The sequence below is a fragment of the Microtus oregoni genome, unplaced genomic scaffold (genome assembly GCF_018167655.1).
Source record: "Microtus oregoni isolate MIOR12 unplaced genomic scaffold, Mior012 000110F_ref0000174, whole genome shotgun sequence".
NCBI lineage: Eukaryota > Metazoa > Chordata > Mammalia > Rodentia > Cricetidae > Microtus > Microtus oregoni.
In genome coordinates this window covers 3,107,262-3,134,502 of record NW_024544728.1, presented here as the reverse complement: position 1 = coordinate 3,134,502, position 27,241 = coordinate 3,107,262, and the positions used below count along the sequence as shown (strand labels likewise).

Genomic DNA, 27,241 nt, shown 5'->3' with positions numbered 1-27,241 from the left:
CCTGGGGGGGAGGGGCAGGGGGCTGGGGGGGAAGGGCTCTCCTCAATGCGCTAGTTGTGTTTTTTAAGATAGTGTAACATGCTTAAATTTCTTATGCGACATTAACAAATAAAAGGCTGTTTTACTATTACTCTATTGTCCTTTTAACTCTAGATCAGAGGTTCTCAATCTGCGGATCTCAGCCCTTTTGGGGGGGGTTCAAATGACCATTTCACAGGGGTTTTATATCAGACATCCTGCATATCAGATATTTACATTATGATTCATCATAACAGCAAAATTATAGTTGTTATTATAAAGTAGCGATGAACATGTTATAGTTGGTCACCACAACATGAGGAACTGTATTTTTTTTTTTTTTAGATTTATTTATTTGTTTATACAGTATCCTGCCTGTAGGCCAGAAGAGGGCACTAGATCTCATTATGGGTGATTCTGAGCCACCACGTGGTTGCTGGGAATTGAACTCAGGACCTCTGGAAGAGCAGTCAGTGCTCTTAACCGCTGAGCCATCTCTCCAGCCCGAGAGTCACCGTAGGACTAGGACGGTTGAGAACCACTGCTTTAGACAGATCTTGACAGGGTAGACATGTACTAGTTTTGATTGGCTTGTGTGAATTTGACTTTTATGTTATTTAAATAATATTTTCCCTTTTACATATGACCTCAGTTTCCCCTCCCTCCTCTCCTCCCAGTCCCCTCCCCTCCACCCACAACTGGACTTTTCAGGGATGCATTCAAAATTGAGGAGAGAAATAGATTCCGAGTCAGAGACTCCAGTGCTCTGTTGTCGGTAATGACGATGCTCAATGCTTCCCTTGCTCTTCAGCTTCTCAGCAGTGGATGAAGACACAGAGTAGGTGTGCACAGTGGAGGAGAATAAAATAGACAGGGAAAGAAATGGATTTAGAAATCTCCTCTGGAAGAGTAACTGAATAGCAGCGAGTGCTGTGGCAGGTGGCCTCGCTGTGTGCTCCTCGCTGGGGCATCAGTGTTTGTGGATTTGAGGAGTTTCTGTCCTGTGATTGGTTCATCTTGTAGGAGCGGAATGTCGGAAGCCTCCCTAGAACACATGGATGATATTTCAGAAGCTAACCCAAAGGGTTTGCTCTCCTGAAAATATCCTGCAGAAGGCTGTGTAGAGACTGCCAGCTTTGGCTTGGAAATAACTCAGAAAGCCCCAAATTACTGTGCTCACAGATTTACTGCGTGCACCGCCGCTGCAGACACGAGATAAATGCTGGGTCAGAAATTCTGTCTGCTAAAGCAGATAAAATGATAACTTCTCAACACAGATTTATCTTCTGAATGGCGAGATGGAAGACAGCGAACATGGGTGTGAAATATTTGGTTGCAAGATGGGGTTCTTTACCACCAGATTAATTATGCTATAAAAACCAACACTTTAGACATTAGGGGAATAAATGGCAGTGGTGACACAGTAGAATGTTATTTGATCTGGTGACATTTATAGTAAAGATCCCAGGGTTCGATTCACCAAAGTAGTTTGGAGCTTTGGGCTGTTTTTAGGGGTTGGCTACTCTGAGTCTGTCCTGTGGACTTTGGGGTGCTGGGGACACTGCACCCACATCTCCCTTGGAGGCCAGACACAGGAAGATGCTTTGAAATTACCCTTTTTTGTTTGTTTGTTTTAGAGACTGGGTTTCTCTGTGTAACAGCCTTAGCTGTCCTGGAACTTGCTCTTGTTGACCAGGCTGGCCAGATCCACCTGTCTCTGCTTCCCGAGTGCTGGGATTAAAGGTGTCTTTCATCACTGCCCACCTGAAATTACTCTTCTTTTATAACAAGTGGGAATTCATTTTCTCCCTTGGTTTGTCTATTTTGACCTTCGTGTTTAGCTTATTTTCGTTCCTCTGACTTGGGTCTTGGGTCTCAAGTTATGGAAACCATGTCGCTGATGTTCTCTGGTTTGTGTCCGTGTCCCCCTTGTAGACCAGGCTGGCCTTGAACTCACAGAGATCCGCTGGCCTCTGCCTCCCGAGTGCTGGGATTAAAGGCGTGCGCCACCACTGCCCCCAAAACTTCTCTTTTCTTATGTTATAGATTCCTTGGTGCCATGTTCTAGTAAGTCCTTTATGCTTGTCACACTAATTCTGCTTTTAGCCCTGTCTACCTTGGCATTTGTCCAAGCCTTGGGCTTTGATTTCATTGGCTTTCTGAAGTTGCTTTGATTCTCTTAAAGGGAGGCAGGGGGAGAGAGACAGGGAAGGAGGAGGGGGGTGGGAGGTGCGGGGTGCAGAATGAGTATGTGTAAGCCGGAGGACGACCTTGGGCATCTTCTCTCTGGAGCGGCCCGCCTTATTTTGATGTAGGATCTCTCTTAAGGCCTGAAAGTTCTGAGGGTTGCTTTTTTTTATTTTTTTGTTATAGGTGCATTTGTTGACTTCCTAATAACAGGTGGTTTGCCTCTTGGGGTTTTCGGCTTGTGACCGCTCCTCAGCAAGAGTGGCAGTTTTGTGACAGGTGCTAGGATGTTGACTGTTGTCCTGTACCATCCTGCTGAAGAAGACACGGGTGATTCTATTTTACCAGTCTTAGGGTGGAGGGGGGCCTTCCCTGTGCCATTTAGTTTATTGTTGTGTACATATGTGTATAGATACACGAGGGCTCGCCCATGCCATCTTAATTTGTTGTCACACATACATGTATAGATACGCGTGTGCATGTTTAGGGTGTGATTATCTCAAGTCACGTGCCTATTGACTTACGCCTCCTCCTCAATTTATGCACCATCATATGTTAACGGAATATTGCAACGTTCCTTTTCGTGGCCAACATGCATTTGAAAATGAGAAAGGTTCTCACCCTGCACGAGGTAGCTTGCGCCTCCTAAGACTGGGAAGGAGAGTCTAGTCCAGTGTCGCAATCCCTGAAGCAAGAGTTTGATATTTTTTTTATGTATGGCAAAAGCCAGAATTCTGACCCTGGGGCTGTTGTGCTTCCTGAAGCAATGATGCTGATGCGGGTGTGATGTAGAATTCCGTTTCTTCTGTTTGGCCACCTTTCGAAAGGGATAATCATCCAAATTGACGGGAACGGGAAACTTCTTAGGTAAAATAGAGGCGAAATGTAGAGAAGTCACATTTCACGTAGCTGGAGGATTGGCGTCTCGCTTTACTGAGTGTGGGAAGGCTGGACGCCGCTAGACTGGGCTGGTGTGGAGGTGTCAGGGTGCATGCAGAGAACAGTGCACAGAGAGGCCAGTTTGCCCTGGAGACCTGCACCAGCCCAGGGTGTGAAATCGTCCCAGGTCCTACCTCCGGGTGCCCACTTCCATGGTACTGCTTTCTCTTTCACTTTGAACAGCTCAGTAAATCCTGTCCTTGGCTGACTTTCTCCAGAGACAAAGGGCACCTCTCAATTTCAGGAGACAGCCTGCCCGTAGCTTAATGACTTTATAACAATAAAGCACAGATTCACCCAGATTTATATGCAAGTGCCTCTCCACTGTGTGAGTTGGGAGTCTTGGTTTCCCTGGCAGCCACCCTCTTCTGGTCTTGGCCTGTTAGACCCACTTTGCTTCTGCGGGCCGCTGCGTGAGCTTGGTTACTGCAGTATGCCCAGGTTTTGTTCCCCCCAGTTTTGTGACTCATTCTCAAACTGTTGGGGTTGCTCAGTGGTTTTTTGAGTTGGTTTTATGTTTTGAGCTCAGGTCTCACTCTGTAACCCAGACTGCTGCAGGCTTGTTTTTCCTGCCTCCCTTTCCTGAGGTGTGGGGGTCACGTCCGGCACCCCATCCCCCAGGTTAGCTGGTCTGTGGTGGCCTGAGGAGTATCCGTGCTTATTCAGCCAAACCTCCCTGTGGTCCTGGGACCTGAGTCTGACCACAGGTGTTAACCACGGAGTAGCGCATATACGCCGGAGGGACAGCTAACTCCTGTTGGCTTTCTGGCTTAGTCACCAAGTATGATCTTCACATTACCCAGCTCTCAAGCGGAGTGCTAGCTCTGGTTTTCCCTCCGCCTGAGCCAGGGAGCTTCCTGGCTCACACTGCCTGTAACAGCACCAGGTTTTTTTGGACGCCAACCCTGCCATTCATATGTTCTGGTCCAGTGCCCGAGGCCATGACCCTGCCTTCCCCATTTGGCTGCCAGTTTCCCATTCCCTTGTTCTGGAAGCTGGGGCCAAAAAATTCCTGTGAACCATTTTCCCAGATGAGAAGTCAGAGCGTTTCCCCTTAAGTGTTTGTCAAGAGATTTAAACTCGGGGGTGGGGTGGGGTGGGGTGGGGTGGGGTGACAGGCAGACATGGCACCGACTATCCAGAATGCTCATTCTTCATTATAAAAGAAACAGTGGTCTGGGCTGCACCCCAGTCGACAGAAGTGCCAGTCCTGGGAGGGGTTTTTCTGTGGAGAAAAAGGCTGAGGGCACGCACGAAGGTGACCTTATCCCAGAGTCTTGAGAGAATTCCGAACTGGCGCCCTTGGGTTTGTGCCTCAGAGCTGAGGGGACGGACACTTGGAGCACGGGCTTCTGATACACGGTTTTTCACATGGGGTCGGGGACAGAAACGCCACTTATGAGCGGGGAGGGAGGACCACATTCATTGAATATTAATAGCCATTGACCCAAATACTACCTTCCTTACACCTTGTTAGCTGGTGGGATTCTCTGCAGACAGGATACTGAACGGGCCCAGATGTCAGGACTACCAGAGGGAGAGCCATTTCCTTCTGACTGGCCAGATCCGTCCTTGACAGCCCCACCTCTCCTGCCGTCCTAGGCAGTGGGCAGCGGACAATTCACCCAGTTACAGTTAGCTTACCGCTCACTGGCGGTTTCAGGACAGAGTCTTTCTCAGAGAGGAAATCAAGTCTCCGGGGGGTGGGGGGGGTTGGTGTTCATAAGCCACACAGAGGCTGTAGGGGCACAAGAAGCAGTCGGAAGTAACTGTCCCGAGTGAAGCAATGTGTTGGCAGTGTTTGTGAATTACTGAGTGACCCAGTGCGGGGGTCAGTACCTCCCTTGTCTTCTCCTTGTGGGGTTGGGGCGGCTGTGATAGGGATTATGGGAACTGGTGATTCAGCTGTGTTTAGGACGGAGGTAACACTGACCATTGTTTAGGACATGCCAAGTGTAGTCATGGCTATGTTCCAAATTCGTACTTTCCCAGACAGGCCTCCATTGACAGGGTTCAAACGGAATGACATTGGTGACCTTTAACCTAGTTCTCTGAATGGAAAGCCCCTTATAAGGGTGGCAGTTAATGGCACCAGTGCTGTTAGTCAGAGGCATGGCCCTGGAAGACCGGACATTCTTTTACCTCCATGTTGTTAGGTTCGTGAGTTTAAAAACCCAATCCAGTGTTGGTGGAAGAATTCAGTTAGGTCATACAAAAGGGTTGTGGTTGTAGGTGCGTAGGAATTCGAAACTGAGCTGAAGATGATTTGACCAAGAGAATCGGGGTGAGGGTAAGGAGACTTGGGATGGGATGGATGGTGGGATTCCTGCGGGTTTTAACTGCACAGTGTTTGTCAGAGTTTGTCAGTGGCTCGGCTCGGAAAGCCGCTGAGGGCACCGGAAGCGACAGATTTCATTGAGTGTGATTCAGCAGGCCTTGCCGGTCATTTACTAACTGCCCTGCGCAGCTGAGACCCTGATAGTGCGGCAGCCCTTCCCTGACCCTGTCATGTGTGAAAACCCCAACTCCTGAGTAGGATTTGCCATCCGTGCTGCGGGCGGGCCGGTCTCCCAGCACACGGCCTCCAGAAGGGATTTGTCTAGTAGGAAGCTGGTTTCAAAAGGACAGTTTTCAACTCCGATGTTAGGACTATCATGGCTGTACAGCCCAGCCCCTAGTCTGTTCCTCCGGACTTCCCAGGTGGTCCCTGGAGGAGGGGAATAGAAAAGTAACTGGTTCTCAACCTGTGGGTCCCAATCCCCAGAGCATCCCTTCCACAGGGGTTGCCTAAGACTACCTGAAAACAGATATTTATGTTATGATTCATAACAGCAGCTAAAATCACAGTTAGGAAGTAGCAACAAAGTAATTTTATGGTTGGGGGTCACCACAACATGAGGAACTGTGTTAAAGGGTCGTAGTGTTAGGAAGGTTGGGAACGACTCGTCTAGGGTCAAGGTCAAACTACAGAGCCTCCTTCTTGGAAGCGAAGTAGAGAGAGGTTCCAGCCTGGTACGGGCGTAAGGACTCGGGTGTGACTGTCCTCTCAGCAGATGACATGTGGGCTGGCTGTGGAGTTGCTGGGTAGCCTGGAGTCTGAGGACATGAAGCTGCCTGAGGTTGGCATTTGTGCATTGCCTTCAAAGAGAGACCCTGATGAGCGCCCACTACACCAGCACCCGAATGGGAATCTACTCCAACAACAGCCAAGTGGTAGCTGTCCTCCTCCTCAGGAGAGCCGGTGACTGTCCCCTTCAGGGGAGTGTCAGTGTCTGCTCCTCACGGAGTATCCTCCATGCTGAAGAACACTAACTACACAGGCGCTTCAGTGGCCCTGCTGGACCCTCTGCTTTTCCGGCAGGAAGGATGCGTTTATGAACATTGCCAACCCGTGACAGGCTGTTCACATTGGGACCCTTTGTAAAACTGAAGATGGCAGTGACCCAGGAAGTACCCCGCGCCCAAGCCTCAAGCGGGAAATGGAGACTTCTAGGACACACCACACATGTTTGGCCATCGTTTCTGTATTTTCCACTGAGACACTAAGCACTAAGAGTCTTTTGGTTCCCGCCAGATAGATGGCGAACCTCTGAGCGCCTCAGGAGGACATGGCGCCTGCGCACTGTTGAGCCGGAGCCGGCTTCCTCGCTGGTCACTCGCGCTTCCACCCTGAACAAAGCTGGGTCCCGCTCTGCTTGATTCACAGACGGGAGATGACGGCAGCGCTCCCGTCCTTGATGAAAGCCGTAGTTTTATGTCGGACTGTCGTTTAAACAAATACTGGAAGCCTTTAGCTAGGACAGGATTGATGTGCCAACAGACAGCCTCAGGCATGATGGAGCCGCAGCTGCCCCGCGGAGGGCTCGGCTCGGCTCCACTCCGCAGGCTGCTGAGAAGTGACAAGGTATCTTTGGCAGCTGTTTAAAAAAGAAAAGTAGTTTTGGGAGGTTGGGAAACGCTGCATTATGAAATAAAGGAAGGGGAGTCTTTTGTCATCCTTGGCACCAGTCCGCAAGATACAGGAACGGGACCCACCCACCTCTGAACCCCTCACCGCCGGCCTCCTGCTCTTCAACAGCTTGTTTTCCCACAGACCCTAGGCTTGGCTGAGGGATGGGACGATGCTAATGGGAACAAGTGAATGCCAGGGCTGCCTGGGGGAAGGAGGGAAGCGGTTCCTTGCAGGAGGTGGCTGTTAGGAGACAAGATGGGACAGGCAGGGGACAATGCAGGTGCTGCCTGCTCGCTGCCTCTCATCACAGCAGTGGATCACAGTGGATGGTCCCTGTCGGTGTCCCTGTCAGGGAGGGGGCATGGGGCTACTTCATCTCTGACTTCCTGCTGGGCGACCTGCTCTTTGTCCTGCGGCAGGCCCATTTTCCCTGTGGTGCTCATGTGGCCCAGCCGGGCAGGCTTTGGGAGAGAGACAGGAATGGCAGAGGGAATAAGGGGGCTTTTCAGGGTTCCCTTTGAGACTGGCCGTCCTGGAATTCCTTCATTGTTCTGTGTCTTCACAGGTTTTCTGCTTGTACTTGTGCACGCACACGTGCGTAAGAGGACATGTATAGGGCTGGAGAAATGGCTCAGAGGTTAAGAGCATTGCCTGCTCTTCCAAAGGTCCTGAGTTCAATTCCCAGCAGCCACATGGTGGCTCACAACCATCTGTAATGAGGTCTGGTGCCCTCCTCAGGCATGTACGTAGACAGAATATTGTATACAAAATAAATATTTTAAAAAAGCAAAAAAAAAGAAGACATGTATACATACAAGAGAGTATATGCCTACACACGCGTGTGGCTGAGTTATTTTCCCTTAGTTTCCCTGAGTTTCGCTCTCTGGTAGTTTTGTTTTGTTTTTGAGACAGTGACTCTCTCTACATAGCCCTGGCTGTTCTGGAACTAACTGCAGACTAGGCTGGCCTCAAACTCCTGATCACAAGATACAGGCATGGATGGCCTGCTTCTGCCTCCTGAGTGCCCAGATTAAAGGCACGTGCCACCATGCCCGGCTTCACGGGATCTGTTCGCTCGGACCGCTGAGGGCTCTCGTTGATCTGGGTGGTGGAGGTCTCTGCAGTGTCCAGTTGCCCACACTGGGATGGGAACGCTGTTGGCTGCTGCTGGACAGGGTTGAGGTGGATGATCCACAGCTGGGGACAGACTTGAGCACATTCCTCACGCCTCCCATGCCTCCATACTGCAACACTCCGCATTGAGAGCATGCTGGGGGGAGGGGATTTCTCTCTCTGCGTCAGCCCGCCACCTCCACCCCCTGCCGGCATGTGCCGGTGCCAGTGAAGGCAGTGCCGGGGTTTCTGGTGCCTTGCATGGTCTATTTCTGGCCAGGAAGGATGCTCCCCTTCACTGCCCCATCAGCAGTGCCCTCTAATTTGAAGAAGGCACTTCTTCAAATTTTTTTTTATCTTTAGCCAGATGCTCCGAGGCCTGTTGTAAATAAATAATAAATAAACATGCTTGGAAGCAAACTCAGGCCTCTTCCCTGACACCCATGCATCTGGGCAATGATTGACTGCACAGTCGGTCCAGCACATGCTAGCTTGACTGACCCCAGGTTTTGCTTTGATGTACATAGTGCCTCTGTAAATCAGAGGACCGGCTTTGAACCTGCTCCCCGCGGGAGCCTCCAACTGCCCTGGAGCCACTCCCCGTGTGTATGCCTTAAAACCTCACATATGGCCAAAAGTCCCTCCCCCTTATACATGCCCGAGAGCCCCTCCCCGTCTTGCGTACCACTTGAGTGGCCAAGGGGACTGTGCTGCGGGTCCCAGAATGTTGGTGTCTTTGTGGATCTTAGGTAGCAGAGAACCCTGATGGCTAGTTTTATTGTTAAGGCCCTCACACAGATGTACTGGATGATTTAGCCACACGCTGCGTTCCATGGACCCTCCATCTCTGTCTGACCAGATCTGTCTGGGCTGTCCAGACCTCCAGCTGCTGTGAGGCCATGAATGAACAGCGTGCCTAACCTCCTGGTATCCTGTCACCCAGGCTGGGCCACACAGCTTCCTCAAGAGCTGAGCTGGAAGCATCCATGGTGAGCCTTGCAGTTGCTAGGCAGGGGCAGTGAGAAGGAAAGTTGGTGATGGAAAAAGCCTGGTGACATTTCGTATATTAGCAAAGTTAATTGCAAAATGCCACGAAGCTTGTCTGCGCCTCCCGTTTTAAAGGGTATGGGGGAAAGTTACATTGTAAAAATATTGCAACCAAGCTCTGCCTTGGTGGCACTGGCGACTTGGGCTTCCTGCAGAGTCACCCTCACAGAGGCCTCCAATTAGGAGCTGAAAATCACTGCACACAACCAATCCTAACAGCAGCAGCCGCTGAATTCCATCAGAGCGACTGCATGGTAGGTGTGCAGCTGGGATGGCCACAGCCGCCTCCTTCCTAACAGCAGCAGCCGCTGAATTCCATCAGAGTGATGGCCACAGCTGCAGCCGCTGAATTCCACCAGAGCGACTGCATGGTAGTCACAGCTGGGATGGCCACAGCTGCCTCCTTCCTTGAGCTGTGCGTCGTTTTTGTATTGGAAGACACACTGTTGGGTTGTCCTACCAAGTACACTTAATTACCCATTGTACTGAGTAGAATCACGCCCAAAAGCTGGGGAGCCAGTGGAGGCCGCCCAGAATGTTAAGGACTTAATGTTCCAAACACAGATAAGTAGCAGCTGGGCCCCCTGCTGTGAAATCTAGCCCAGATGTCCGCTCTGAAGCTGGAGAGTGGTTGATGCTCGTTCTGGGGTTACCGGTCTCTTTCCTATGTTATGCCCCCCAAAGCAGTTCAATGGCTCTACGATGGTCATTGTGCTGGGCAGAAGGTGTGCCACCTCCGCCAGCTGCTCACCCCAGTCACTGCTGGAAGGCCAAGTGTGACAATGGATCTGGGGAAACAAACAACCAGGGAGTGTGGAAGGGTGGAGCTAGAGGCGGTCACAGTGCCGCCAGCAGTTAAGGAAGGCTGGGCTGCAGTGCCTGCTCACCTGGTAGATGCATACAGTGTGTGCAGGCACACGGGTGAGCCACGTGGAATTCCTCTTCGAAAGCTTTAAAAGCTGATGACAGTCTATGGAGGTGGGCCCTACAGGACAGCAGCAGGTCTCAGCAAAAGGTATGGCAAAATGAAGACTGGTTGCGTCTGTACACAATGCCGGAGACTCTCTGATGGGTCCCCCCGAGGGAAGCAACTCTTTACCACCAGTTCACATTGCTAGCCTGGTAGTCGTGATCCCTGCAGAATTTAAGAACGGGAAAAACCAGACATGGAGATAGAGGGATGAAGGCTGAACAGAGAGTAAAATAAATGCAAGCTGATAGAGTTCACTAGCTCAGAGTCTTGGATTATACTTTTTTAAAAGTATCCATCAGTATGTTGTCCACAGGAGACTTAGAAGGTCAGGGGTATGCTTAGTACTGAGTAAAAGATTCTAAACATGGAAATAGACAGGTGGGATATTAGCATATTTTGGTAAGAGGAACACTGTATTAAGATGTGATGGTAAACATTAATATAATACTTAAATACATAAAGTAAGACAAAGAAAAACTAGGCAACAGTAATTAGAAATTTATTCCCTTTTCAGAAATAGGTCGAGCTAGAAGAAGCAAGATTCAACATGCACAATACGCTGTACTTTCTACATATGGGTAACAGCTGTTTAGTGTGTGCATGCATGCACTCATGTATGTGTAGTGTAGATGGAGCTGTGTTTGCAATTCCATGGTTTTAAAGAACGCAGATCACAGTTGATCATAATAAGCTAACTGAGACACAGAATAACCCTACCTCTCAAACCCCTGCTCATTGAGAGATGTGAGAGACTCACTATTAAAAGGCTCTTAGGCCAAGGAAGGAAATGAAAAATTCAAAAGGACTTAGAACTAAAACTGAGAAATTACAAAAATTAGAGTAGCAAGATCATACTTAGAAAAAAAGAGTAAACAAATAGAAAAGATTGAACTTGGAAGAAAACTCGTGAGTCTATGCCGTTTGTCCTAAGGCAAAAGAGGATTGAAACCAACTGAATTGAAGGAGGAGGGAGTAGTGGTTCAAAAATAAGAGTGGGAGAGGGCAACGGAAAATTAGGAAAGTTCTAAGTTTAGTGGTGGTGCACACCTTTAATTCCAGCCCTCGAGTGGCAGAGGCAGGTGGATCTCTGAGTTCAAAGCCAGCCCAGTCTATGGAGTTTGAGGACAACCAGGGATACAGAGAAACCCTGTCTTGGAAAACAAAACCAAACAGCAGCAAAAATCCCACTGAAATTCTTCAAAAAGATTGCTGACATCCATATTGCCAAATGAACAAAAAAGACTGAAATAGAGGGACCACTAAACTGTTGTGGGATGTTTGTACACTGTGTGAAGGTGTATTGTTGTGATTGGTGTAATAAAAGGCTGAACGGCCAATAGCTAGGCAGGAGGTACAGGCAGGATTTCTGGGAAGAGAAAGGAAAAGGAAGAAGAATACAGGTATGCAGGAGAAGCCAGGAGACATAGAGAGGAAACAGGAGGTAAAGATGGAAGAGAGCTAACCACATGACAGAATGTACATTAACGTGAATGGGTTAAGTTCTAAGAGCTAGTAAGGAACAAGCCTAAGCTATAGGCTGAGCTTTCATAATTAATAAGAAGTCTCTGTGTAATTCGGGAGCTAGTTGGAGGGACAGAAAAAGACTCGCTACACCAAACAATGCCGGAAAAGATGGAAAAGGAGAGGATGATCAGCCACTGGGTGCATCATAGACCGGGCGATGTGGAGAGAGGTCACGGTGTGGGGGTTGGGGGGCTGGGTATCAGTGGAGAAGGAGATGCATTCTATGCAGGGGGAGTGATTTAATAAGCAAAGAGCAGGGATGATGACTGCCAGTCTCCTCTCAAGACAGGGAGCTATAAAAATAGGGAGATGGAAAAAAAACAGACAAGGTTCAGTTCTCGGGTACTGCCTGGGAATGGTGGTGTTGGTGGGAACTTTTGGGTTTTAACAGAGCCAGACATAGAAAAAATCCTGTTAAAATACATTCGGCAGTGGAAGAATGGCGTTACATTAGTGAATCTTATTAGAGTGGGTTAAAATAGAAATTATATGTATTTCTCAATGTTACTATATTTAATTACCTTAATAGCTTTAAAAATATTAGGAATAGAAAAAATTCAGCGAGATTACATGAGGGCGATTGGAGGAACTGAGTGCATTGTTCCTGAGAGAGCAGCAAGCACTTTGCTGCCACAGAAAGGTCAGGATGGGCTGAGCCACTGCATTGAGGGGAAGGCACAGACTAGCGGGCCAGAAGTGCCCAGGATCCTCCAGCTATTAGAACAAACACAGGCCCCAGGAGAGACACAGCTAGATTAGTGTTCTCATTGGCGCTCAGGGACTAGGAGGTGGCTAAAGAGTCAGGATTGGAATGGTATGCAAATTCCACGACAGAGCACAAAAAGTCGAGCCAATGGGGTGTGGAGCAACTGGAAATGGCAAAGACGTTGACTTTCATGAAATGTATAAATTCACTCGAACCCCAGATTCTTTCATTCCAGCAAGACTGCTGTGATTTAAAATTTCTACACTAAAGTAACTGATTTGATAATAAATAAGCCAATCTGGGGGTGGGGGTGGAGTCGAAAGGCAGTGGGAAGCTGCTGTTCTTCCTTGTGGATGGGAGACTCTGGGAAGTCACAGGAGAAAGGTGCGACCAGACAGGCGACAGCAGGAAATGGTCCCCTAAAGCAGACGGAATTCATGGAACTCAGCGGAAGACCTTGGTTGACAGGCCAGGGACTGAGGAAGAGAGAGAGACTGTTTAGTGGGAAGTCGTAGGAAAATTACCCCTCATAAGGAGACACCTGAACCCTTAGACCACAGACAGGTTGGCTCCAGGCCTTTTGTGTTTTGGTTTTTCAAGACAGGATTTTTTTCGTAGCCTTGACTGGCCTAGAACTCACTCTGTAGTCCAGGCTGACCTTGAACTCAGAGAGCTATATGGAACTGCCTCTGCTTCCAGAGTGCTGGGATGAAAGGTATCCACCGCTACCACCAGCACCCAGGTGGATTCCAGGACTGTTAAGAGACTGAAGGGTGGAAGACGAAGTCATAAAGCTAGAGAAGAAGGTTCAGGAAAACACTTTCACGTTTGGAATGAGACAACACTTTAAAAATAAGACCTCTTGCAGATAAAGAAAACACAACCAGATTTGGCTATGGAAATTAAGGATCAAAGGATCCCACATGTCAACTTTAAAAGGGAGAAGGAGCTGGAGATGGCTCAGAGGTTAAGAGCATGGGCTGCTCTTCCAGAGGTTCTGAGTTCAAGTCCTAGCAACCATATGGTGGCTCACAACCGTCTATAATGAGATCTGATGCCCTCTTCTGGCATGCCGGCATACATGCAGACAGAAACAATGGATACATAATAAATTAGCTTTTAAAAAAAAGAGAGAGAGGAAATTAGACAGCCTATCACACTGACTGGGGACAATAGAGGTGAGAAAATGCGTCAAGAAATAGAGAAATGTAAAATTGACCCTGAACGAGAAAACAGGTTTATAAGATTGGTAAAAATGAACACATAAATACTAGTGTTGTGTTCGGAGAGATGGCTTCGTAATTGAGAGCACTGGCAGCTCTTCCAAAAAACCCTGGTTTGATTCCCAGTACCTGCATGGTGGCTCACAAGTGGTTGTAACTCCCCTTTCAAAGGATCTGATGCCCTCCCCTGGCCTCAGCAAGCTTTGCACTCTTGTCTACAGACTACACGCAGGCAAACCGACGAGTCCACAGATAAATCTTTTTTTTTTTTTTTTTTTTTTGATTTTTCGAGACAGGGTTTCTCCGTAGCTTTTGGTTCCTGTCCTGGAACTAGCTCTTGTAGACCAGGCTGGCCTCGAACTCACAGAGATCCGCCTGCCTCTGCCTCCCGAGTGCTGGGATTAAAGGCGTGCGCCACCACCGCCCGGCTACCACAGATAAATCTTAAAAATATAATGCTAAGACGGGCATTATATACATATATATACACATATATATATCTAACATAGAGAACCGAGAAAGCAGCCGCTGCTGTGTGGTGAGCACAGAAACATCGAGGGTAACTGCCATCCCATGACCCAGCATACCCACTGGTGGATGCTAATCCAGGGAAGTCCCTCTTGTGGATATGCTCCCTGCTGCCTGCGTACCACAACGCCACTGCCTCTCAAGTGCAGGAATTAAAGGCGGGTACCACCACTGCCTGGCCTTGGTTCTTGTCTGCTCTTGCTTCATTGGGAAATGGCTTCAATCACCAAGACCGACCATAACAGCAAACAGAAAGACAGAATGTCCCCAAGCAAACCTCTAGACACTGCGGCTGTTGCTGGCTAGGAGCCTACGTTTCTGCGGAACTGCCCCATCTTTTTTGTGTTAGCAGTTGCCCAGGTTTCACCACCCAGTGTCAGTTTCTCATGACTCCATCACTGAAGCATCAGGCTTCATACGGCCAGCTCCTCTGTTGAGAGGTCCTCTGTTCTCAGCCAAGAGCAATGTCAAGCCAGTTCTATCATGGTTCCAAACCTAGATTCCTTAACCAATCCGAAACTCTCTTCCCACGTGTGGGCCCAAGCCTCCCACACATCAAGCTTTAGGACCACTCTCTGTTTTTCTCATGTGGTATTAGGGAACATAAACTGTGTGGTTGGTCTTCAGGTGACTTCTAGAATGCTGGATTGAAGAGAAAAGGAAGCATTTGCTGGTTTAATTTCTTAGCTGTCTTTTCCTGCTTGGGTTCTTTGGTCTCTGCCTTTCTAAGTTTGGGAAGTTGGGGAAGCTATGCGGGCTATTAAGAAAAGTTGATGGGATTCAGATCTAGGACAAGGAAGTAGTATAAGCACAGAGATATAGCGTCTGGAGGGCCGTGTGCAGAAGGACATGGAGTGCCAGGGAAAAAATGGGGTCTGCCGCTGATCTTAAGGTAGAACAAGGGCTTCCCACCTCTTCCTTTGGCTCCTCCGTGCTCCAGATGACTGAAAATGAAGTGGCTGTAGCTATAGCTCAGACGGAAGTGACACTCCGTGGCAGTGTCTGGCACCTGGGGCAAGGGGACTGGGACAACGAAAGACAAAATAAATTCTAAATCATTCCTTTTGACTGTTAGCTCTCACAGTTCATCTGGGCACAGGCTGTAGAATTCGTGTGCATGCCCCATGTCCTCTGCTCCTTCCCCAGATGAGGGTACTCGGAAGCACATGCATGCACACGGGGCAGGCAAGGGCGTGTTGGCTCGTTGTTGTCTTCCTGGCTTCCCTGCCACACACGTTTGTTTCTCCATGATATTCTCAAGACAAATGGTTAGGAAGGGAACATTACCAGCCAGCTGGCTGGGATCCTTTGCTCTGCTCAGATAGAAATCAGGGGTAGGCAAATCTTCCTGTTCATCTTTGACAGCTTCTGTTTGCCTCCATATTTGGCAGGAGAGTGTGGTGGCCGCAGGCTGTGGAGTAGCAGCAGGTGCTACCTTCTAGCGTAACTGTACTCCCATAGACCGTGAGAATCTGGTTCTTAGTCCCACACTCTTACTGTTCCTATACGGGTCCAGGAAAAAGGCTTTCATCATCCCTTGCCTGTAGCTGGCAGGGAAGCTTCCAGGAAGGCCTAGGTATCAGGATCCCTGATTCTTGACCCTAAAGACATGATGGCTTCTTGGAACTCAAGGTGAGTAGAGCCTCGCCTGCAGTTTCTTCTGACTCATTACCACCTTGTATCCACCGTTCTCTCTGCTCTCTGACCTTTCTTCCCATCCCTGTCTTCCCTTCCTGTTCACCAGCTGTTCAGCAGCTGCTGCTTCAGCTGTCAATCAGCCAGAGGCCTTGCTGCTTTCACAGATCAGCGCATTGACTGCTAGGCTGATGCTTCCCCTGACACTGCTGCCTCTTTCTTTGTTAGCGGCTCGCCCTGCACCAAGGTAGACAAGAAAAGATCGCTTGAGAGACGCCTTTTATTAGACTTCACGTTTCTGGCTCAGGGGAGGCAGCACAGGGCTGACTTCAATGAGCCCTAGCAGCCTTACATAGGCCGAGAAGGGAGGCTTTGGCCCAGTCACAGCCTCTATTTATTTATTTATTTATTTATTTATTTATCTAGCTATTTATTTAATCAAGCATACCCAGCTTTGACTCTTTGGCATCGATCTCACAGCCACAAAGATTCAGGTTTGGATCAATCAGAGCCTCGCCTTTTAGCACCAATCACAGCACTTCCTCTGTTGGGTAGCCAGGGGGAAATGTCCTCCTCTGGCCCAGTTGAAAATGGTGGTGGCTGTTGGGTAGCCAGGGGGAATGTCCTCCTCTGGCCCAGTTGAAAATGGTGGTGGCTTTGCTCCGGTTAGCCAGTAGACCCTTTCCCCTCAGATGTACGGACCCCTGTCTGTAGACTCCCTTACCTTGCATAACCTCGGGTTACATGACCAAGAGGGAATGAGATGATCTCCAGAGGTTGAAGGATCCAAGATGGGTGCTGTTGCTGACGAAGACTAGGGTCCTCAGTAGAACAGGTGTTCTCCACCTGTGGGTTATGACAGGGGTGGAGGGGGCGTCCAAATGACCCTTTCACAGGGGTTGCCTAAGGCCATCATAAAACACAGACATTTACATCACAATTCATAACTGTGGCAAAAGTGCAGTTATGAAGTAGCAACGAAAATAATTTTATAACTGGGGGTCACCACAACGCCAGGAACTGTATTGAGGGGTCGCAGCATTAGGAAGGCTGAGAACCGCTGCACTTGGAGGACCAGGCACTGTTATTCTCACGACCCTACATTCAACCTTGGGCGGGGGGCTCTGCTTTCCTTCCTGAGGGTGGGTTCAAACTGGTAGGAAAGAGGCCTGGCAGAGGCATAGTACCAATGTGCTGCCCTCCTCAAAGCCCCAGGGAGGCGCTCGGAAGCACCCTACTTTTAATACTGTTTTTAATCTCATGACCCAGGGCAGCAGGAATTCTCCGCACCCTAACTCAGCAGATCCTTAGATGCCACCCCCTCCTTAATTCCAATCGGTGGCAGCCAAGAGAGGGAATGGACCTTTCACGAAGGTTGTGCCATTCGCTTGAGTGGTGTCACTGGTTCCCCTGACAGCTCAGGGCCCAAGGCTGGCTGGACGTCATTTATCAAGTATATTGCAGTGCAGCAATTCACAAGCTACCAAGCTGGACTCCGCTGAGGAAATTTAAATGCGTGGCAGCTGCGTGCAGCCAGCGGTGTCCAGCATTTTAAAAAGGTCAATTAAGAAACGGTTGATGGTGGTGCGGTTAATGACAGCCAAGGGGGTGAGCAGGGCCGCGTAAACAGTCGGGCTGAGACCTGGATTACTGGAATTGAAGTGTCGAAGGGAGACGTGGCGGGGAGGGAACCTATTGTCATAAGCCATAAAGCACATCTGAGTTTCCCAGTGAAGATCGTACAGCTGTTTCCCTCCCTGGGCAGCGCAGAGAACAGCCTGGGCGAGGACGGTGTGGCCCACAAAGGGGACAGCTGCAGCAGCTTCGTCAATCTGCACAACCAATCGTTCCCAGGTCCCCTCCGAGCCTCTGCCTGCGCCGCTGCCTGCACTCACGCGGTCCTGCTCCGGGAGCAGAAGGCGGTGCTGGAGCGGTTATTTAGAATGTGGGTCATGTTCCAGAGAGCCCGATTTTTCGTCTGGGTCAACCTTGTCGCCCTGTGCGTGTATGAGTGGGTGGCCAGGTGGGAGCCGCCCCAGCCTGTGTTTGCCTCAAAGACATCCGCTCCTGACTTCAGTGGACACACAATGCGGGCTAGGGGTCAGCCGTCTATGCTGTGTCGGATAAAAGGGAGACACGAAGCCCTCAGACAAAGTCTATTTTGGCCTGCGACAGAATTGGCATCGTGGCTGGGGAAAGAAACTGTGTGGCACTTTTTTTTTTTTTTTTTTTTTTTAATCTGACAACAGGGTGTTTGACTAAGCGTCAGGCTGCTAGGACAGGCTTTATCATCGCGTCTACCTCTCAGGCAAGAAATTCAGGAGAGCCACGGGGATGCTAATTGATATGCAAAACAGGTCTAGGGTTCCTAGAAGCCACCCTGGATCCCCAGTTCCCTGCAAAAGCAGAAATGAAGACTTGAACTAACTGAGGCGAGGCAAGGACAGGAACGGCCGTTTTTTTGCTCTGACTTTTTCATTTTGTAAACCTAGTTGGGGAGCTATACAGGTTTGAAGAACTGAAAAGAAAGAGCCTTGCACCAGTTAGGCGGCTTTCACACACCAGATATTTATTATTAGAAAATAGCTTCTATCAGCTGTCAGTACCAAACAAGTGGAAAGGCGCGAGCTTCTTGCCTTCATTTTCCTCCTTAGTAATATTTAGATGAACAGCTCACGGCGTGGCGAGTTGCCACGCCTGCTTTTCCCTTTAAAAACTGAATAACTAAATGAGGTTTAGTACAAAACACCCTTCAGATGTGACTTGTTCTGCAGTAATTACACGGTCGCCTTGAGTAAGGGACATGAAAGAGATGAGAGAGACCACGCTGGCTATCAAGTTAGCCGCCAAAGAATCCACAGTAGAAACCGGGAAAAGAATAAACTAGCCCAGATAAAACCCATCCAAACCAAGAAACCAGTTTGTACATTGGCTTTTAAATTTTTTGATTATCGTCTAAATTATATATTTATATATCTATATATATATATATTTGAAATAGTAATAAAAAAGGAAGAATTGAATTGCATCCGCAGCAGGACAACCTTCCTCGTATGGTAAAGAGGTGTTCCGAGAATCCCATACAGCATCTGCTAAATAGACGTGTTTGGCAGCTTAGCAAAGTATCATATGAGTGCAGCATTCATGATTTTGAAGTCAAACGGCATTTGCTTCCTTCTGGCCGAGTTCGTTACTCAGGCGATGTGGACACATGGCTCCAGATGTTCTTAGACCCACAAGGCTAGGGAAGGGCTTCCGGGTGGTGGCTCAGCGCAGGGCCCCCAGTGCAGAAACTTCCAAACAGTGGGTCTACCGACTGACCACGCGGACATCAAACAATGGTCTCCTTTGAGTTCCTCTTAGCTGAGTGGAGCCCCAGCAAGGACTGCTGATGAGAGGGCACGTTGACAGACTTTGGAATGAGGAGAATCACCCTCTGATTGGTCCGACGCCACTCGTTGTACAGTCGACAGTGGTACCGAAATGACACCTGGGGCAGGGAAGGAAAAGTACGAAAGGGTCAGAGGCGCAGAAGTTGACAGTCAATTCAAGTCAATAAACACGTCATTTAAAACTACAGTACTAGGGTGGGGCAAGGATCCTGGGCAAGGATCTCCAGCGAGCAACTGAGCCCGCCATATCCTCTGTCGGGGCTGGCATGACTATTTCCTTTTCTCCTCCACATTCTGGGAGAGATCAGGAGTTGAACAGGAAAATGCATTTCCTTCTGAGTTGGGATCTGTTTCCAGTCTAGTGGTGCCCTGGTTCCCAAGCGTCAGTCCTGAAGAAGCCTGACCAGAGAGACAGCCCCAAGCCCTGCCCAGCTGTGGACCCCAGGCAATGCAGCTGTCTCTTCTCCATGATGCAGTTAAAGGGGAGGGGTGCTGGGACTCCTTGTACTCCTCAGCAGCTTAGACTGCTCAGGGTAAAAGACCCCATTTGTACTCAGAAATAAAGGACGCCTTTCATCCTGTGCTAGACCGGCTGCAAAACTGTCACCTGGCCTGACCATGGTGTGGAGGTCAACACTGTATTTTCTTGTCTCTCCCCATGGGCTCCCAGCGTCTGGGGAGCAGAGCTGGTGTTGGCTCTCCGCTTCCCACAGTGTTAGACGCTTTGGAAGTTGCTGGAATGAGCTGAGTGAAGAACTGAGAAGATCCCATGTTTTCTGACCAACACACTGCTTTCAGGTTTCAGGACCTACGTGTACCTTAAAGTGCTTGCTTTTTATCTAGATGCTTTAGAATGGGACGCTTGTTTTAGAAAAGGCTGGCAGAAACTGACGGCCTGCTCAGAAAATTCAGATTTCACGACCCCCCCCCCCCCATTTTTAAAGAAGAGATGGCTTCACTATCTAGCCCTGGTTGACCAGGAATTGGTTATGGAGACCAGGCTGACCTCAAATTCATAGGGATCTGCCTGCCTCTACTCCCAAATGCTGGCAAAATGCGTGTGCCACCAAGCCCAGTTGGAGGCATACTTCTAAAATTGGGGGTGAGGACTGGGAGATGGCTCCAACAGACAAGGAAGTTACCACTGAGCCTGAGGACTTGAACTCTTGGGACCTCCATGGTGGGAAGAGCAAATAGACTTCCCCTCCCCCAGAAGACAAATAAATGAATGTAAAACAAAATAAAACAAAACACCAAACTGGGGAGGTTTCAGTTTGAGTGCATCCAGATCCCTCGGTTTGTGCCCCGAGCTCAGAGTGACAATTCACTGTTGAACAGTCTTGGGTTGGGGGAGTTCTGAGACCCTAGGAAGAGTCCACAGAGAGGCCTGATCTGATGGTTTGAGTACAGTTTCTCTGAAAATAAAAGAAAGTAGAAACTCTGATCAAAAAAGCTCACATCAGGACCCTGGAATCCAAGGCTACCACTGAACATCTTGAGGTGAGGAGCAGATGCTCACGCTGAGTACCAGGGAGGTTTAGTTGTGAAAATATAAGCTTCCAGCTCTCACAGATGTACTGCTTCCAAAACGTCCTGACCATGCTGGAGTGCATCCATCTTTTTTGTTTGTTTGTTTGTTTGTTTGCTCGCTGAGACAGGGATTCTTTGTATAAAAGCCCTGGCTGTTCTGTTCTGGAACTCATTCTGTAGACCAGGATGGCCTCAAACTCACAAAGAAGAATCCTGGCCCCCGCCCAGGCCTGTGGAATCGGAATCAGCGTTAGGTCTAACAAGATTCCCGGGCGATCTGAAGGGACACTGGAGACTGAGAGGTGCTGATCCTAGGGACAGCAGGGCAGGAGTAAGGACTTAGCAGGTTCTGTGATCACACACACACAAAGCTCACTGGTGTAGACAAACAGATGAGACTATATTAATCTATTTAATTACTGCTAACTACCAAAGTCTGCAGGCAAATTCAATCAATGGGAACATCTTGAAGACAACATCTCAGGGAAAATAAAGGAAGTCAAGCACAAGGCAGAGGAGACCACAAGTCTGCAGTGGCCCCGGGGCTAACATTTGCTCCTTCTCCAGATGCTCCAAGACACCCCCACCCTACAGCGCTTTATTATAGCGGGGCGGGGGGGGGGAGGGGGGAGAAGGAAAGTTTAATTTAGAGAAATAAAGAGAAGCGGCAAGAACCAAAAAGATTCTGGGGAGAGAAAGTGAAGAGCCTCATTCAGACTTTATCTCCCGAGTTTTCAGGATGGGGGAGAAGAAAGGGAATAGGACTTTTTTTTAAATTACTATTGCCTATGGGTTGATTTCCACAGTTTATTCTCTTATTCCCCCCAGGACATTAACCTCCTGTCTGGGGTCTGTTTACTGTGAGCTCTGACCACAGAAAGGTTGAAAGAAGGAGATGTTAGCACCACACCTCCCTCTCAGGGAGGCAGCTGAAGTGCTGAAGGCCTGTGGTGACATCCCGGCAGGCTTTGGGAAACCTAACCAAATCTCTTGGGAAGTTCTGGGGTGAATAAAGCATACGGATGGGACCAGGTAATGGGGTGCCGCTTCCCCCCAGTGGTCCCAGCTCGCTTGTCTGACTGTAGAACAGAAGAGATCTCTGATAAGGAATAGATTGACTGTAGAAAAAAATCCTGCCTAGGCCAATTATGCTGGCAAAAGCTTGATAAAATGTGGATGCTTCGGCTCCTGCCTGCAATCCCTGAACTCCAGAGGCTGAGGGATGAGAATAGCCACGAGTCAAGACCAGCCCAGGTCTGACAACAAAAACCCTCAACTACTAAACACAACACAGTAATCCCTCACCTCCCCCGCCCCCCCAAATAAAAGTTCAAAGACTTTGTGGTTGTGAGCCAGTCCCACAGTGAGCATGGGCAGGCAGGATATAGAACTGGAGGCTCCTTCCACATCCAGAATTTAAATGATCAAGCCATGGGATGAAGGTCTAGCCAGGGATTTGGTCCTGCATCCACTGGGTTGGCCTTGTAGCATCAGTAATGTGATTTAGGAGAGATGCCCGGCACCACGGCACTGGCCTCTTCAGCCTGTCTAAGGCTGACACCCAGTTCACCAGTGTTCATGCTACGGTGGACCCAGTTCTCAGCTGTCTGCCTGCTCACAGACTTAAATTCATGTACCTTCCCTTTAACCACGGGGAGTGGAGAGTCTGGAGGGCCTGGCCTCCTATCTTCAAGGTGGTGGGTTTCTAGAACACAGCAGGTTGCCTGGGGCAGGCCTCTGAGGTCACATTATGACAGGGTCCTTGTGGCCATGAGTTATCAGGGGCTCTTGGAGGTTTATAGTGTGAGTGCTCTTCCCTGTCACAGCACCTGGCTGAGAGGCTCTTCCAGGAAGGGCTCCTCTGAGGAGCCAGGCCTGGACTGATGCCCTGTTTGTTTATCTGAGACATTTTCACAGCCGTAGTCTCCTTAAGCCTGACAGCTTGTTTACAATGGGCTGCTGCCGGAGGGCGCTTTCCGAGCGCTGTCAGCGCCTGAATTACGGCTTTGCCAGCGCTGCTCAGGACGGCATTTATCTGGGAAGGAATTATTCTATATTCAGTAACCTATTGCTGAGCTGATTCCACAGCGTGTGTGTGTGTGTGTGTGTGTGTGTGTGTGTGTGTCTGTGTGTGTCTCACGCCAGTCAAGGCAGAGGAGAGTCATTCCTTCCCTCTTGCTACTCTGAATTTTTCTGGAGGGCAGGGAGAAGGTAGAAGTTGGAGGAGCAGGGAAGACACAGGAAGATGACCCTGGCCCTGCCCTGTAGGGGGTACTTAGACTTCTGTCACCAGATCTTAGGGTACTAATCTTCATGAGAAAGAACCACAACCCAAGAGTTAGCAATTCTTTCCTCCATTTCTCTCCGGATAAGAAGGATGAATATGGAAAGGTAAGTTATTTAGCTGTGGATGCTGAAACTTGCTGGGGTCTAAACATGGCCTCCAGATGCCAAAGGCAGGGGCCACACAGTGCATTCTGCAATGCTATACGCCATTCTAGAAAGCCTAGCTTAAGGTACCTTCTCCACCCCGTTCTCTCTAACTATCTGCCATCTCTCTCTGCTGTTTCCTATGGCTGCCCCTTTATTTGGCAGGTGCACACTTTACAGAGCACCTCTGCAGGATCTCCGTTGGTTCCGGAGGCCCAACATGGGGGTTTTACCTATCTTCAGCTTTTCATCACAGATATGCTTCTATGAAAAGTCACAGACCCAGAAAAGCCTAAGCATGGTATAAAAAATATCAAGCAAACAAAAAACTTCCCTGTGCTTAACTACTATTTCCAAAGTGGCTTACTGTGTACTCCTTTGACTCAGCCGCATGGTACCAGGGGAAGTGGGTCAGAGAAGTGACTTTACAAGGTGTACAACTGACAGAGTGGGATGCAGTCAGACTGCTCAACCTGTGTGTGTGTGTTCTGCGGGCACGCGCGTGCATGTGTACGTGCTCGCTCTGGATGTGCATGAGGCCGGAGCAAGGCGTGGGTGTCTTAATCCATCCCAAGCATTACTGCCTTGATCTTAGGGTCTCTTTAACCAGGAGCTCATCTGTTCAGCTAGGCTGATCGGCTAGCAAGCTTTTGTGCTTCCTCCCCCACAACATCGAGGTTACAGGCATGCAGAACCATGCCTACACTCTATATGGGTGTTGGGGATTTGAATTCAGGTCCATTGGATTTATGAACTTTTACCCATTAAGCCATCTCCCCAGCCCTGCTTAATTTCTTATTTCTAACCGTTCTCTCCTCATGATGAAAGCTTGGGATCAGTTTCCTTGTTTGATTTATAGCAAAGCAGGATACATTAAAAAAAAAAAATAAAGAAACAAAAAATGTGGACCATTACAGGAGGAAAAAGTAGTTTGGGGAGGGGCTTCATTATGTGGGAGTTAAATTCCTGAACCAATCAGAAGTCTCCCTGAGCTCTTGGCAGCAGAATGCACCCAGTTTACTTTATCACTGTTTAAGTTATGTCCCTCTTCCAGAGGCTGAAATGTATCCCGTGACAGCCTGAACATCACCCATCACCGTGGGAGGGGAGGGCTGGAGCCGGAAGAGCTCAAGATTAGTAATAGGGAAATGAACAGAGGGTCTGATTGGCAGCGGAAGGAAGAGGGAGGGAGGTGGTGGGAGCCAGGGACCCTGTGAGGAGCGGTACTGTGCTCTGTGGTACGGGAAGGGCGGGAAGGGCGCACTTTCGACAGGAAATACTACTGAATAACAACGGGACGTGCTCAGATTACAGCTGAGCCCACACAGGAGACTCAGACCAGGAAGTGGGAGGGAGGCTGGCTAGCTGGCTGGCCTCTGGACGCAGTCTCGCATTCTCGAGGGCAGCGGCCTCCCCTTCAGCCCTTCAGTTCTCACCGGACAGCACAAAGAGGGGGCAAAGGGGCTACTTTGTGGGTGCTTCCACCTGGTGCCCCAGCAACCAACTGATTGCATGAAGTTAAATGAATGGAAAAGGGGATGCTTACAAATTCTTCCTTCTACACAGCAGGGGCACTTATGAAGAAAACAGCTTTTCTTCAGTGGCAGCAAAGTCTTCTCAACTAGATAGATTAGTGCTTTTATGGGTAGCAGAGTCAATATCCCAACACACGGAATAATCATCAGAGGGCAGCGCCACATCCAGGAGAGACTCTAGACTGGGTCAGGATGCAGGGAGGAAATAGCCAGCAGGCAGGATTCATGACCTGGTCAGGAGGCTGCAGAGCAGCGATCATTCCTAACCTACCACGGGCCCAGCAAAAGCCAGGAGCAGCAGGAGAAAGCAAGCACCATGCCTTAAACCAGTGGGAATCCTAGTCCACTAGACTAGAGAGGACTATGGGGAGGGGGGAGGGCGTGTGTCTGACTGGTGAGGGCCGGGAGCCTGGGTTTTCCTCCTTTCCTCTGCTCTTCCTCGCAGTGTGCTTGTACATACTTCTCATTCCTACTTTCAGCCCCCCAGTGCCACCAAACCACACAGGTGCGCCACGCCAGCCTTTGAAGGTCCGTTCTCCATCGGGCAGGTGAGAGGCGCTGCAGCCCTGAGGGGGGCTTGTGCCTGTGGTGACAGCGCTGCCACCCAAACCCCAGTGGCGGCGGGCGGGCGGGCCATACTCACTAGTGTCCAGAAGAGGTAAATAGTGAAGAGTGCCACAGTGAGTGCAATCAGTCCGACGGCCTCCAGCCGGCTACTAAAGTGCAGGTGGTCCACGGCGCCCCGCAGGCACAGCCAGCCCGAGATGGTGGCCAGGGGCGTTATGAACAAGAAGCACACCATGTCTCCAAACAGAGTCCGCTTCTCGTGCTGGGGGCCAGGGTTTCTGAGCCACTGCCGGGGGGGAAAAGACAGGGAAGAAAAGTAAGGAGGGGGTTGCATGGCAGAGAGGGCTGGGCACACAGGACTCTCAAGTTGCCTTTGCTTCGGGTCTAGGCGACTGTGCTTTGGACCCACCTAAGATAAGGATGCATCGAGGGCTTATTCTCACGCCTGTCTTTGAATAATAATGGCTACAACAGTTTGTGCTGCCCTTGCTGAGGATGACAGCTTTTAGTGAAAAGAGCTCAGTGGCTACTGTTAGGGACTGCAATGATCCTGCGAAGGTAGAGGGAACGTCACTCTGCTGTGTTCTGTCGTGAGCTGTCCCCCAGATTTTCAAATGTGACGTCTTGGTGATTTTAGGTACTGCGGAACTCTGGGAGGTGGCCCCTCAAAGGGAGGCAGCTACAGAAGTTATCAGGATCCTGGCCTCAAAGGAGATCATGGGAGTGGGTTTCACTTTGTCGCCTCTTCAGGATGAGACCACTTGCTTTGACACAAGCTCTCACCCTGAAGGGCTGCCTCAACATGGCTGCCGACCTTGGCCTTGCACCTTCAGAACCACGAGCTTGAATCAAACTTTTCTCTTTGGTACTAATTGTTTCAGAGATTTCCTTGCAGTGATGGAGAGCTGACTAATACAGAGGGTAATAGTTGAGGCCTGAGCTCATGCAGCCTTGGCTTCCCTGTCTTGACTGAGAATGTGTGCAGAGGAGGGTTGGCTCAGCGGGCCTGGGGTGCTGAAATCCTTCCTGTAAATCTCCAAGAAAAGTCTATTTGCAGGACTGGCTTTGGATTGACTCTTAGGAAGTCTGTGTTCTTATAATAGCCTGGCTGATTTGCATGCCTGAGGCCCCAGGGCACAGGATCAGAGAGTTTATATCAGTAGTGTGGTACATATTCCATGCCTATTTTTATTCTGAGGGTCTGTACTCCAGTGGCGGAGGTCAGTTTCACCGGTACTCTACCCCCGTGTGGCTGACCCAGTCATTCTAAGGCTCAGGTGAGTTCCCCTGATGGACAACGCTTTACAAATATTAGTGCAAATTACTGCGAAAATTAAAGCATATTTAGAGGGGCTATGGTGGCTTCTCTCCATAATCCTAATACTCGGGAAGAAGAGGCAGAAGGATCATGAGTTCAAGGCTATCTTCAGTTACATAATGAGATTGTGTCTATTTTTTTTTTTAAAGTACGTCCATCACCCATGTGACATCACTGGGAAAGGACATCTGGAAGCTGTGACTGTATCCTAGGTCCCTTGTCCTATTCCTTTAAATCTGTATCCCTGCTGAGTGGTGGTGAGGGAGGCAGAGGCAGGCGGATCTGTGAGTTTGAGGCCAGTCTGGTCTACAAGAGCTAGTTCTAGGACAGGCTCCAAAACTACAGAGAAACCCTGTCTCGAAAAACCAAAATTTGTATCCCTTTGATGTAATGGACCATAATCTTCAATGTGACAGCTTTTCTGAGTCCTGCAAGTCCCTGAATCACGGCATCTGAGGACAGCCTTGGGGACCTTTGGCACACCATGAACTCAAGTCACGTCCCTCAGCTGGCTTTTCGGACCCCGAGTGTCTTCACTTAGGATCACCTCTCTCCTTGCTGGTGCTGCTGGAGCGTGTGGGACGACCAGAGACGAGAATGCCTTGGTGAAGGACTGAGAAGGAA

The 27,241-nt window shown here is 49.4% G+C and overlaps 1 protein-coding gene across 1 annotated transcript in view; it reads right to left on the bottom strand.

Annotated features, from left to right (window-relative positions):
* Nucleotides 1-18,394: 18,394 nt before the first annotated feature.
* Nucleotides 18,395-27,241, bottom strand: part of LOC121443625 (E3 ubiquitin-protein ligase MARCHF3) — a 149,399-nt gene continuing 140,552 nt past the window's right edge. The window contains exons 4-5 of the mRNA XM_041645446.1: nucleotides 25,376-25,585; nucleotides 18,395-19,335 (exon numbers count right to left, since the gene is read on the bottom strand). Of these exons, the coding sequence (XP_041501380.1) occupies nucleotides 19,177-19,335; nucleotides 25,376-25,585 (369 nt within the window). The 3' untranslated portion in view covers nucleotides 18,395-19,176. The remainder of the gene's footprint in view (nucleotides 19,336-25,375; nucleotides 25,586-27,241) is intronic.